The sequence below is a fragment of the Lepidochelys olivacea genome, assembly GCF_965140295.1.
Source record: "Lepidochelys olivacea isolate rLepOli2 genome assembly, chromosome: 6".
Taxonomy (NCBI): Eukaryota; Metazoa; Chordata; order Testudines; family Cheloniidae; genus Lepidochelys; species Lepidochelys olivacea.
In genome coordinates, this window is record NC_140416.1 from 23168326 (window position 1) to 23182954 (window position 14629).

A 14629-nucleotide genomic window follows, 5' to 3' on the forward strand; every position below is an offset into this window, starting at 1 on the left:
TGATACAGGCCCCACTGCCCTTAAAGGTGACAGACTACAGATGGGAAATGAAAGATAGTACTATAATCCAGCTGGAAGGAGAATTCAGGTGCGCAGACTGCATTTACTCATCTTAGAATTTGGCCAGGACACCAGGATTATTATCCTACTCTTGTGTACATTGTCTTGTGAGTTTTTAATGAAAACAAATGGTCAGACTCCCCTCTGTGGTTAATCTAATCAAGTAAATTGCATTATTGAGGAGGCACTCGAGTGTGTGTTCTTACAAGAGATCTAATTTGTGTTAATATTTTTTAGGTGAAGAAGAAGTTTAAGACAGAGAAGGACAATGGACCTTCTTCTCCAGATAAAATGTTAACTGTTCCACAGATCACTTATGACCACGTGATGGATGATAGGAAGTCTGACTTTAATATTGATGCATATGAAAATTCTGGTAAGAAATTCCTTTATAACATACATTAAAATACTGGGCTATGTATTAATTATACAAAGGGTCCTAGTTACGATGGTTAAAAGCGTGTATGTGTCAGAGAGGGGATTGTGGCACTACCTGCTCCCTCCCCCTTCCTTAGGAGTCCAAACAAGGATTATTTTCTGTTTGGCTTTGTCCACTGGCTAGTCTTGATGAGGCCCAGTAGCTCTCCTCATGAAAATGCTCCACTGCAGATAGGCCAAGGTTGAAGGTTTCTCCTATCTGACAGGAGAGCTAAATTCTCTGCAACTGATACCAGAGCCACCTGGTACTTAAGTCAATAGGAGGTACTATAGTTGGCCACCAACTCATCCTCCTCATCCCCCATGCAGGGGACTGGACTAGATGACCTCTTGAGGTCCCTTCCAGTCCTACAATTCTATGATCTCTTCCCAGAATAAATTCAAGTGAGCCATATTCACAGTATGCTTACACCCAAACTTTAAACAATGACCCATGGCTGCTCTTGAAATCTGGTTTGTCACTGCAAACCATGTATGCCCTCTTCCCCCTCCTGGCGTTGGTTTTGGAGTTAGAAAGCTGTTAGTTCAAGTTCATATAATGTAGTATTATAATATCATCTAACTGTTATATATAGCACTTTTCATAAATGCAGATGGTCTTCTGTGTAATTCATCAGTGTAGGTTTCTTTTGTGGGATGGAGCCATACAGAAGGAGAATGGAACCTGTTTTATAGTCCTGTTGCAATTAGAATTTTGTTGCTTTTAAAGTTACATTGTAAATTCATCAGTTATTTTACATATGATTTCTTAAAGTTACTAGCATATTCTATTAAAAGCTGTTAACTTATGTGTTTTAATTCTGGCCAAAAGAACGTTAACTGAAGCAAATGAGGTATAATTTTTAAAGGTACGTTTTACAGATCATATAGATTTTTAAGCTCTTAAATTTTTCTTCAGAAAGTTGGCTGACTTTGTTTAAATTTAATGGTCATTAAAATGAGGAGGCGATTGCAGTGTTTATTGAAACCAGGCATATTTTAGTTCAGGCAGGAAGTCTAATCTCCTCATGTAATTCTGGTGCACTACAGTCCTGATATGCATCTTTCCTGCTTTTTCATTCCTCCTGGGCTTCTCCTGAGTAGCAACTGCCACTTAAACTCTGTTGTGCCAAACACTATTGTCGTTAGCAGGTGAACAAGGATAAAGTTGACTCTGTGGATCAACCATTGAGAAATATCTTCCTGCGAAACAGCACAGTGTGAGAGCTTTATGAATGCCTACATTTGCCAAGTCCCATCTTTGAGGTTTTTTGAGTCCCTAAATTTACTAAGGGGCCATATGATTTACAGGCAAATACTGGAGCCCCTTCAGTATCAACTCTTTAGCTGTCAATCAAAAGTTTTCCTCTTATTTCTTCTGACACTTATTTTCTCTCCTTTTTATCTGTGTTCTGTCCTCTCAAAACTCTTACAAGTATACAGGACAAACAGGAATGTTCAAGTGGCTTGGTAAGTTCAGGAAAATAATTTTATATACAGCATGCCAGACTTTGACAATGTAACATAGTTTGCAGTGCTCTTTATGTGTGTAGTAGCTTGCTATAATCCCTTCATTACGCAAGACACAGAGCCAGACAAAAATGTGCATTCTCACACATCTGGTCACAATCACAATTTAATTAAAAAGCAGAATATCATGATGCTCTTTCATAAAATATTTGTTTATTAAGTGGCAGACACCCTCCATTCCCTTGCATCATTCATGACCAAGTTATACGCCTTTCTAAAGATGAATAAACAACCAGCGATTGCACCCAAACCATTTCCTACAATATAATGGGGCACTGGCAGAATTTCCAGGCACAACCTCCTGTGTCATTCATACATAAATGCATGCGTGAGTGTTGCATCTATAAAAATGCACTTAGGCATTGGCGAAGATGGATGGGCTCTTAATAATTAAATAATCCACTTTATCTTTTTTACAGAAAATAGCTGCGGTCTGGATTCTTTGTCACTTTAAGTCATTTTGTCCATGTGCTTTTTCTAAGTATGCTCATGGTAGAGCTTTCTTATGAGTGTTTCCTTATAACCGTTTCAGTGAGTGATTCCGACATACTTATAGGGTTAGAGCAAGGGCTGTGCCAAACCGTCAAGGCTTTAGTGAGAGTACCGTGAGGCCCCACTTACAGTGGGGGCTGTCTCTGCAACTGTTGAAGACAATGGCGAACAGCCATTATTGACTTATTGACAAAGAATTGAGTCCAAGTACTCCAGAACTTGGATTATGCTGTCCAAAAATGTACAGGGCTGAATTCTCTACCTGGCCCATACAGAACTCAGACACAGTGGTGATGCAGGGCCAGTGGGGAGATGACAGGGAGCTAATTGTAACTCCCTGATTTTCCTCTGCCCAGCCCTGGTGCAACTTAAAGATGTAGGGAGGATGGAGATGTATATTTAATTTGCACCCACAAAGAATCCTCATAATAGAGCCTCTCTCCCATACCTTTTCCCTCTTTATCCCAAGCTGTGCAATTCTGGTGGTCGAATAGGCAGAGGAGAAGAGGAATAGGAACAGCATTGCTTTAAGTCACAAAGAGATTCCTCCAACAAGGGGAATTCTCAGAGAAGGCTCTCCAGCAAGTATAAAATCATTTTGTTTTTCCTATGCAGGCATAAAGTGAACTCAGTAGACCTGAGAATCTGGCCCCCAGTGTCTTCAAAATGGTTTTTAGGGAAAAAAGGAAGAAAGAGAGAAGAGAAGTATATATTTTGTACCTGAGTCTAGCATGGATACAATTATACACAAAAAACCCTACATTACAATAACATTAAGGTTGCAAAGTGAAGCATTCCAAAGGTAGGAAATGCCAGAATTAAGGTTGCCTGTGCAACCTTAAATCAGCCCCCTTATGTGTATGCATTATGATGCAGTCTTTCATTACATGGTCACATACCCTTTTTCCAAGCCCAACCAGTTCCAATTCCTGCTTCTGGGCTCCTTGCCTGAGTCCTAATCTTCAACCCACACTGACTCACAGTACTAATCTCCCTGCCAGTCTCCTTGCCTGATCTTTGTCCAGCTTGTCGTCTTCCCGGTTTCCCACTCCCTGATGTCATTCTTCACCCTGTGTCCTTGGCTCCCAGTCTCTTTGCACAACCAGTCGTAGTCTGCCCCCTCCCCTCCAGCCCCCCTATGTCTTGACTCTTTTCCTACTGCATTTGAGTCATGCTGCTTCCTCTTCCACACTGCCAGGTGCCAGCAGGGGGAGCTTTGACAGCTTGGGAAAGACAGTGCTTTTAGTTCCAATGCCCAGCATTCACAGCAGCCCCTGGCAGCTACAAGATAGTCGTGCTCAGATAGTCGTGCTCAGCACCAAGCTTCAGCATGCTGAATTGTTCTGTGGGATGGTGCATGTGCAGTCCGGTCACCACGTAGGAGCAGGGAGGGAATGGAGCATGCTACGTGCAGATGGAATCTTTGGAGAATTTAGCTGCCAAACGTCTCTACTGTGTCTGTGAGCATGACTGAGATTTTGGTGGAGTCTTATCAATTGGGCAGGTTTTCAAGGGAACAGCAAAAGACACGTCCCTAGCACTAGGAGGACATACCACGGCAAAGCATGGGAGGTACCACAGTTTCTTAACAAAACAACTGTAAGAATGGTTTGAAATATGGCAAAACAACATATTTTTTTAGCTAATCTCATTCTTGGAAACAACTGAAACATTTTGGCTGAAATTTCCCCAAGAAATTCAGCCTGAGGCAGACACCTAGTATAGGAAATTTCAGCCCAAGTGGTTAAAGTTTGGCAAGGCTATAAGCAATTGAGAGCGGGTAGTTATAATGGGAAATGCCCACCTATAATATAATTTACTAAAGAGGCAAAAAAATGACAGGAAGTTACACTATGACCTCCAAGGGCCAGATTGAGTCTGGTCCTTATTTGGTTATACAGTTGTGAGAGGTAGCGCACAAGGAGACTTATCTTGCTGGCACTTGTATGTACTGCGGAAATGTCAGGCAGAATTACCTTCCTGTGCTCAGGGGAATAGAAGGGAGGCTCCATCCCTATCCCCTGGGGGCACATGGCTCCACAAAGGGGACAAGGAGAAGGCATAGCTATGACCACACCATGCTGCAGAACAGGCTAGGTGCATGAGGGAATATTAATCTCCAGCCCACAAGAGTTCAGTAGTAGATCTTCTTCCACTGTGCATGGGGAGGTAAAGGGAGGCAGAATGCCTCCCCTTGTGGGGACTTAGTTTCAAATGATACTAAAAAGAGGCAGAAAATACTTATCAAAGCATTTTACTTATATTTAATCAATAGTAAATGAAAAGACTTGCGTTAAAACTCCTTTCCTCAGTGGTTTTCCCTTTTTAATTTTAAAGATGACAGGTGCCACACAGTCTCTGCATTAAAGACAAACATGTTGCCATCTCTCCAGCTGTCTCTTTTTTTCTCCTCCTTTCTTTCTGTCTCTTGTGTGCATCTTTGCTGTGACTCAGACCGTCAGCAATCCTGGGCATCTCTTTCCGCAGAGCAGTCGTCCTCCAGTGCTCCTCCTTCTCCAGGTAACGCTCCCATTTCAGTGATCCATCTCCTTTGCAACTGCCAGTAATTCAATTTTTGCATTGCAAAGTTTGGACTTTGCCTATTAACTCAGGTAAAATTATGTTTTTTCCTTTCTTCCCCCCCGAAATTTTGATTTTTTTTCCCCATTGGAAATTTTAATATTGAAAAATTTCAGCTGAAAACCAAAAAATGGAAATGTTACACAGAAAGCAGACACTTTTAATTTAGTTGAAAAACAGTTAAAATGAAAAAATTTTCAACCAGCCCTATAAAAGAGTAAACCTATTTCCCTGTTATATGTAAGCTGGTGGTAAAATCGTGAAACCCAAGTTGATTTCTTAAAATATCCTCTATTAGTAATATATTTTAAAACATTTTTACTACAGTACTTAGGTATCCCTATGCAAATACCAGACTGTTGGAAAAATTCCTGTATAAATCTACTGCTTGCTCCTCCAAACATTGGGACACTTAGGGTGGTGAAAAGTTGTAAATTTTCCAATTCTAATGGTTATAATGTTTTCCCTACAGCTTAGACTAAATGTTCCTTGCTGCCTCTCTTGTCTATTTTGTGCTCTTGTTAATTCATGAACATTGATTCCTTTCTTTACAAAAACATCCTCTTTCTTTTTTTACATATCTGTAGAGAGTAATATCTAATAACTGAGAGGAAGGGTGTCCAATGGTTAGAACCTAGGATTTTGAGAGACCTGGGTTTCAAGTCCCTGCTTCTCCATAGATTTTTCTATGTGACCTTGGGCAAGTCGTTTAGCCTTTCTGGGCTTCCATTCCTCATTTGTAAAATGGGGGTACCATCTATTTCACAGTGAGAATAAGTACATTAAAGATTGTGAAGTGATGAGAGATTGCCATATAATTTCCTCACATACGAAGATCAAGAGACAACCATTTATTGATTTACTCTCACATTAGGCTTGTAAGTGTCCATACCATGGGGGAGTTTGAGCAGGGGAGACAGTAATTCATGGTTTTGTTACAGATTTTTTTTTACTTTTTTTTAAATTTATCTGACCTTCTCCAGAGTTCTTTGGTCTGGAATTCAGGACAGTTTTTTCACTAGATCAGGTTTGCTTCTCCCTGCTTAGAGGGAGCAGTGGTAGGGCTAGGGAGTAGAAGTAGGTGCTTCAGACCAGGACTGGCCATGACCTGTCCCTAAGTAGTTTCCAGAAAATTACAGGGGAAAGAAACAGGCAATAGCTTCACTTTAAAGCAAATATAATGCTCGTGTTACTATCTTCTTGTTACTCTCAGAAGAGAGTATATTCTTATATTTTTCAAATCAGTTGGAGCTCCTAAATTTCTTCTTTCCTTTTTCATCTGTCATTTCTGTCCCTCTCTGTCTTTAACAGAAAAGCAATAATTGTAACAATCCAACAATTGCAAATCCTCTTGCAAGCAATATCTCATGGGGGTACAGTATAATGAGTGCTTGGCAAGCACCGCATGTGGCTTTAAGTTCAATAGCATTGTCGTTAGTAATCAGAATGTGTGAAGAGTCTTTTAGACTTCTTAGGAAACTGGTGAGTTTTCATCCCCACCTGGCAGAACACTGAATGTTCAGTATTTATTTAGTAACAGCCAAAGGAGTCAGTTTAACAAAAAATATTTAAGGCCCTGTAAAGTTGTACATTTTCAGCTGGAATTCTTCTGCTCTTTTTCATAACCTTTGTCCTGAATGTGGCTGTGTTAATCCAACGGATATTACTCAGAATAAAAAGCTGATGCTCAAGTTTGCTATTATTTGCTATAGAATTCTCATTGCCTTAGTGCTAAAATTGGCCCTAGAGTAGTACTGTGGTCAAGGAATCCTGCTTTTAGGAAGCTAGTAAAACCTTGCTGTATTTTTTGAATTTTTCCAGATGTTCCCAATCTTGCTCCCATTGAAGTCATTGAAAGCAAAACCCTCACTAAGTTCATTGGGAGCAGGATTGTGCATTTGATCTACTCCTTACAAATAAAATGGTCAAAAAGTATGAGTTGATCCCTCCCTACACCACCTGATTTGGGCTAAAAGCACAATAGTCAACGTTGTACAGTCATCAAAGGAGGAGTAAATTGACATCATACATTAATTTCAGGGTTATAAATCTTCCAAGGCCTGTGTGCATTGTGAAATGTTTATGAATTCTGGGATACAAGGCATAGTGGACCTGTGCCTTTAGTTAATGCTCTAAAAAAACTGCATTTGTGTTTAGTTATGTATTTCTGTGTTGTTCATTTTTCTTTGTGTTTTAATCTTATTTCTGTGTGTTACTGTCCGACTGTAAAGTGCCTTGACAAGTATGAGAGATGCTCTGTAAATGAATAAAGAAATGTTTCATAGAATGATATAGCTACTTGCCCAGGATACAGTTGCTGTAAAGTGGCCACCACTATCAACATTTATACAGTTATTAAAGAATGTTGTTTGATGTTATTTACTATTATTTGTTTGTATAACGTCGTGCACAATTATAGTGCTGTATAAATATAATAATAATGAAATGTGACATATAAGGAAATTCCATCACTGAGTGTTAACCATGGGTAAACATTCACTTTGTAATGTCTGCCATTGTAATTATACTCTAGAAAGTTGTTTTAAGGAAGAAATGTGAGGTAGAAATTACTTTGAGAGAATTAAATTCTGCCATTGATTATGCTCATCTATTGTTGCCCGAGCATAAATAAGATTGGGAAATAGTCCATAGTGTGTCAGACAGTATTTCTTGGTATCACATCTAAAGTGCTCATCGCTGTAGCATCTCAGTGTTCTTTATTTAAATGCTCAAATATGAGGGATGCACACAAATGGAAAGTAGGTCTCTACTTCCCTCCTTCCCAGAACAATGATCATTTTAATACAAATGGGCCTGAGCGCCGCCAAAAAAAAATGTTGTATTAGCTACGTGAACTGGAGGTTCTTGCACAGCAGCTTCTCCTTTGCTCTAGGATTTGGCATTAGGGTGTCACATGAAGGAGAATCTGGGGAACTACAGACTGGTCGGCCTCACCTCAGTCCCTAGAAAAATCATGGAGCAGGTCCTCAAGGAATCTACAGGAACTCCTCACTTAAAGTTGTTCCTGTTAACGCTGTTACATTGCTGATCAATTAGGGAACATGCTCATTTAAAGTTGCGCAATGCTCCTTTATAAGGTTGTTTGGCAGCCACCTGCTTTGTCCATGGCTTGCAGGAAGAGCAGCCCATTGCTTCTAGCTGGTGGGGGCTTGAAATCAGGGTGGACCGGCAGCCCCCCTATCAGCTCCCCGCTCCCCTAAGTTCCCTGTGCGGCAGCCGCCCAGCAGGATATCAATTGCTGGCAGTTCAGCTGTCCCTCCCCCCCACTGCCCTGTGCTGCTCCTGCCCTCTGCCTTGGAGCTGCTCCCGGGAGCCTCCTGCTTGCTGTGCAGGGGAAGGGGGGGAAGAAGGGGACTAATGTCACAGTGTCCCTCTTCCCCCTTCTCCTACCTTGCACTTACCGTTTCTCCATATAGAGCAAGGTGGGGACAGGCAGAGGTGAAAGTAAGCCGGTACGCCCTGGTACGGCATACCGGCGAGAGCCGGTACACCATACTGGAGCAGCCTGCCTTCCCCAGGCAGGGCCGCTCTAGGCACCAGCAACACAAGCAGGTGCTTGGGGCGGTACATTTCTAGGGCCCCTAGAAATGTGCCCCCGCCGCCCCAGCTCGCCTCCGCTCCGCCTCCGCCTGCTCCCCTGAGCGCTCCGCCACCTCTCCATTTCTCCCCCCTCCCTCCCAGGCTTGCTGCGCCAAACAGCTGCATCGCATGTGGCAAGCCTGGGAGGGAGGGAGAAGAAGCCAAGCGGCAGTGCACTCAGGGGAGGCGGCAGTGGTGGAGCGGAGGTGAGCTGGGACGGGGAGCGGTTCCTCTACCCACCCAGTTACTTCCTGCGCGGCCCCCCACCACTCTCCTCCGCTCCGCCTGCTCCCCTGAACGCACTGCCTCTCCCTTGCCTGAGAGGGAGGGGGAGAAGCGGAGTGGGGGCATGTTCAGGGGAGCAGGCAGAGCGGAGGTGAGCTAGGGCGCAGAGGGGGTTGCAGGGGTGGGGAGCCGCAGGAAGCAATGGGGGGGGGAATGCTGCATTGCCCGGGGGGAGGAGGCGGGGCCGGGGATTTGGGGAAGGGGCAGAGTTGGGGCGGAGCCAGGGGCACGAAAAAAATGTGGGGGCAGCCATAAATTTTTTTGCTTGGGGCGGCAAAAATCCTAAAGCTGGCCCTGTCCCTAGGGGGGCAATTTAAAGGGCCTGGGGCTCCCAGCAGTGGCTGGAGCCTGAGGCCCTTTAAATTGCTTCCAGAGCCCTGCTACTCCATGGCTCCGGGGGCTATTTAAAGGACTGGGGGGAGGGGTAGAAGCAGGGGAGCCGCAGGCCCTTTAAATAGCCCCCGGAGCCCTGAGGTAGCGGGGCTCCAGGGGCTATTTAAAAGGTCGGGGCTCCAGCTGCCTCTGCCACCCTGGTCCTTTAAATAGCTGCTGGAGCCCCGCCACTTCCCCTGGGCTCTGGCGACTAATTAAAGGACGGGGCAATAGAAGCAGGGGAGCCCTGGGCCCTTTACATAGCCCCCGGAGCCCCAAGCTGTTGCTGCTACCCTGGTGGAGTGGGGGGAGGAGGAAAAGGGGGCGGCAGTTACCTTACAGAGTGGGCTGGGTCTGGCTCTGACCCCCTAGCCCCGCCCGTCTGCTCTAGGCCCCGCCCCTTCTGGGGGCCAGAGCTGGCCCAAGCATACCGGTAAGTCACTTGACTTACTTTCACCCCTGGGGACAGGACAGGGCTCAGGACAGAGAGAGCTGGCTGCAGCTGCTATCTCAACTTCCTGATCTTTTTAAAGGCAATGTACTTAGAATAGTGTCAGTGTACTTAAAGGGGCAATGCGCATCTCTCTCTCTCTGTCTCTCTCTCCCACACACAGGGTGTGTCTCTCTGTCCCTGTCTGCCATATATATATACACATACATACACACACACAGAGTATAAGTTTTAAACAAACAATTTAATACCGTACACAGCAATGGTGATTGTGAAGCTTGGTTGAGGTGGTGAAGTTAGAGGGTGGGATATTCCCTAGGGGTTGCCTTATTACTAAATGATGAACTAGCATTCGGCTGAGCCCTCAAGGGTTAACACGTTGTTAATGTAGCCTCACACTCTACAAGGCAGCATGAATGGAGGGAGGGGAGACAGCATGGCAGACAGAGAGACACACCCTGTGTGTGGGAGAGAGAGAGAGAGAGAGAAGCGCATTGCCCCTTTAAGTACGCTGACACCAGACAAAGTGTCAGCGTACTTAAAGGAGCAATGCGCATCTCTCTTTCCCTCCCACACACAGGGTGTGTCTCTCTGTCTCTGTATATATAGTTTTTTTGTATGGTGAAAAAAATTTCCCTGGAACCTAACCCCCCCGTATTTACATTCATTCTTATGGGGAAATTGGATTCACTTAACATCATTTTGCTTAAAGTCACATTTTTACATTTAGTGAGGAGTTACTGCATTTTGAAGCACTTGGAGGAGAGGAAGGTGATCAGGAACTGTCAACATGGATTCACCAAGGGCGAGTCATGCCTGACCAACCTGATTGCCTTCTATGATGAGATAACTGTGTTCTGTGGATGAGTTCTGTGGATATGGGGAAAGTGTGGACATGATATATTTTGACTTTAGCAAAGCTTTTGATATGGTCTCCCACAGTTAAAAAAGCAAGTTAAAAAACTATGGATTGGATGAATGGACTATAAGGTGGATAGAAAGCTGGCTAGATCGCTGGGCTCAATGGGTAGTGATCAACGGCTCAATGTCTAGTTGGCAGCTGGTATCAAGTGGAGTGCCCCAGTGGTCGATCCTGGGGCCGGTTTTGTTCAACATCATTAATTATCTGGATGATGGGATGCATTGCACCCTCAATAAGTTCACGGATGACACTAAGATTGGGGGAGAGGTAGATACGCTGGAAGGTAGGGATAGGGTCCAGAGTGACCTAGATAAATTGGAGGATTGGGCCAAAAGAAATCTGATGAGGTTCAACATGGAAAAGTACAGAGTTCTGCACTTAGAACAGAAGAATCACATGCACTGTTACAGGCTGGGGACCAACTGGCTAAGCAACTGTTCTGCAGAAAAGGACCTGGGGATTACAGTGGACGAGAAGCTGGATATGAGTCAACAGTGTGCCCTTGTTGCCAAGAAGGCTAATGGTATATTGGGCTGCATTAGCAGGAGCACTGCCAACAGATTGAAGGAAGTGATTATTCCGCTCTATTTGGCACTGGTGAGGCCACCTCTGGAGTACTGCGTTCAGTTTTGAGCACCCCACTACAGAAAGGATGTGGACAAATTGGAGAGAGTCCAGTGGAGGGCAAAGAAAATGATTAGGGGTCTGGGGCACATGACTTATGAGGAGAGGCTGATGGAACTGGGCTTGTTTAGTCTGCAGAGGAGAAGAGGGGGGGGGGATTTGATCGCAGCCCCCAACTGCCTGAAGGGGGATTCCAAAGAGAATGGAGCTAGGCTGTTCTCAGTGGTGGCAGATGATGGAACAAGAAGCAGTGGTCTCAAGTTGCAGTGCGGGAGGATATTGGTTGGATATTAGGAAAAACTATTTCACTAAGTGGGTGGTGAAGCACTGGAATGGGTTACCTAGGAAGGTGATGGAATCTCCTGTCTTGTCAAAGCCCTGGCTGGGATGATTTAGTTGGTGTTGGTCCTGCTTTGAGGAGGGGGTTGGACTAGATGACCTCCTGAGGTCTCTACCAATCCTAATCTTCTATGATTCTATGAGCAGGTACTGAAATTCTTGTGCAAGAAGAGACTTTCTAAGTCTCAATTTACTTTCATTGCACCCTTATCTTGTTTACAGATTTATTCTAGTATCCTTATTTTGTTTTTAAGTCTATCTTGTTTGTACCTTTTGAAATATTATATGTCCTCACAAGCAGTAAACCTCTTGTACAGCCTTTTTAAAAACTGCTACATGATACTGCTCTAACCCTTATCTGCTTATTTCCTCACAGTGAAAAAGAGTCCTGCATTTTTAGATGTGAACACAGTACCCTTCATCAGGACCAACAGCTTTGCAGATGAGCTTGACCTGGAGGGTGAAACATTGCTGACCCCAATAACTCACATCTCACAGTAAGTCACTAACTATTGAATCATGCAGTCACTGACTTTAGACAAGTGCAGTTGGAGGAGCTGAAATATGGCACTGATAGGGCTATCTCAGATATTTGTGTCAAACTGTTTTACCTTGAAGTTGGTATATTCTGTCCTGAGTGCCAATAAATCTTAATGTTGACTTAAAGAATAGTTCATTCTTCTGTGACATGAGGTTCTGGTTTTTAGCTAATGTCTGTGGACAGCTGGTGGTTGATAGCCTCAAGATTTTCCTAGCAAGATACTTTGTGAAGCACTCTTCTATTGAGAATTATGTTACACTCAACACCATTCTCCAGAGAAATGTCCCCAAAATGTGTGTCTTCAAATGTTTCTTTCCTGAAATACAGGCCCTTTGTTTTCAACTGTAACCCCGTAAATGTGAATCTTTCAAGGTGACACACAGTAGAGAAAATTATCGTTTGTGCCCTTTATTGCTGCTTTGTGATGTGTAAAGATAGCCAGAAAAAGGGTTGCACTTTTTGTTTGTTTCTTTTTTAAAGGGTTCTGTTTGTTGGCTATGTTAGAAATATTAGTCCCGGACTTCCTATTTTGTGTTGGAGGATTCCTCAGAAGAGTGGAGATCCAGTGGGATTATGATACTACAAGAGAAAATGGATTGAAACCTGAGCAGTTTGAGATGGGAAGGGATTTTTAGTGAGAGGGTTTAAAACTCTTCACATTGGTTTTTTGTTTTTATTAGTACCTATTTAACTCAAACTCCTGCCAGATGCTTGGGAGAAGTCTTTGCAGTAGAGGACTGAGAGATTCTCCCACTCCAGTTCACAGAGTACTTCAGCAAAACCAGGCAAGAAAATTAGTAACTACTACTTTGCCTGCTGGTCTCTGTGTATTCCATGGTGGGTGTACACCTGTACTCCATGTGCCTGGAGTCAGAGAATTCTTGAAAGCAGTGTCCGTTGGTCTGCACTTGTGACTTTGTTCTCCTTGTGCCTCCAACTGAGGAGGTAAAGGACAGAGCGGACTGACCTCCTCTCCAGTTCCATCTTAACCACTGCATGGCCTGAGTCAGAACAGTCAGATCCAGGTTGGGGGGACCTGGCCTGACTCAGCAAGGAGTCTGCTCCTGTGCCATGAGGTTTGACTTAGGAGCGAGGGAATCTACTCCCACAGATCCCCCCTTGGGATCTTATTGGGAAGGCAGGGAATGCTCTGATATGGAAGAGAAAGACCTTTGTCTAAGTTGACTTCAAAGAGGTCTGATCCAACCCAGCCTAAGTTGAGCACCTTGAAGTCTTTAAACCATGATTTGAGGACTTCAATAGCTCAGACATAGGTTAGGGGTTTATTACAGGAGTGGGTAGGTGAGATTCTGTGGCCTGCTTTGTGCAGGAAGTCAGACTAGACGATCATAATGGTCCTTTCTGACCTTAGAGTCTATGATTCTATGAAGATCTTCCTGTTTAGCCCATGAGGATTTAGAAAATCTTAAGTCTCAGGGTCATGACAAGAAAGTCCACAAATCCAGGGCTTTGTCAGAACCGGACTGTGCTCTGGCAGCAACACTGGAACTGGTGGCACCAATAAAAGGTGACCATTGGGAGAGTCAACCACTGATGGTACTGGCACTGCTTCTCCCGGCTGTCACGCAACAAACTCTAACTGCTCCCCTTCCCCCACTAAGTAACCTCTTTTGCAAGAATGGTAGAATGTTACTGCAAACAAAAGGTCTACATTGTCAGCGGAAGTGTTAAACACTCATGTACTTGTGGGAGGAGAAATGTGAGAATCTTGTGCTGAAAGATTTCTTATTCGCTCAATCAGAAGGAGGAAGTAATAAATTTTCATAGGCCTTCAGACAGGAATAACTGCGGAGCAAAACCAGATCTGACATTTTCCTTTGCATATTTTGTTCTAATTCACCACATGAGTCATGGACTTGTTTCTTTTAAAATAAGCTTTGGTGTCAAGATCTTCTGAGTATCCTCCTTGGACTTGGGAGTCACTCAGCAATAAAATGCTATGCTTATAATTAGATCACTTAACTGGTGTTACATTTCAGAAAGTTTTTGTACTTTATGAAAACTTGCAGCAGAATTCCTTTGCACGTATATGTTCATCAGCTGAAGATCCTCTCATTACATCGGTATCCTCCTTTGTTAGCAGCATGCTTGTTTCTCATTTTTTACTTCCTAATTCCTCAATCAGAATCTGTGGTATAATCCTGCAGATGCTCTAGTTGTGAGTGCCAAAGTTTTGCAAAATATACCTCTTTATATAGATTATGATATTGAACTTCTCTAATGTTAACAATGAAAGACGGTTTTCTAAAGAGAGATACAAATGGGTAGGATGTATTTTTTCTTTAAAAAAAATCTTGTTTCAAAGTACAAAGGAGGTAATAGACAATGGATGTTAACAGATCTTTAAAGTTCTGTTTTACTTAGACATTGCACATATTACTTATAATGCAATGCA

The 14629-nt window shown here is 43.5% G+C and overlaps 1 protein-coding gene across 1 annotated transcript in view; it reads left to right on the forward strand.

Annotated features, from left to right (window-relative positions):
- The window catches only part of KCNQ1 (potassium voltage-gated channel subfamily Q member 1), a 544480-nt gene that overhangs the window by 174396 nt on the left and 355455 nt on the right, over nucleotides 1-14629 (forward strand). The window contains exons 10-11 of the mRNA XM_084632327.1: nucleotides 298-436; nucleotides 12049-12169. Of these exons, the coding sequence (XP_084488453.1) occupies nucleotides 298-436; nucleotides 12049-12169 (260 nt within the window). The remainder of the gene's footprint in view (nucleotides 1-297; nucleotides 437-12048; nucleotides 12170-14629) is intronic.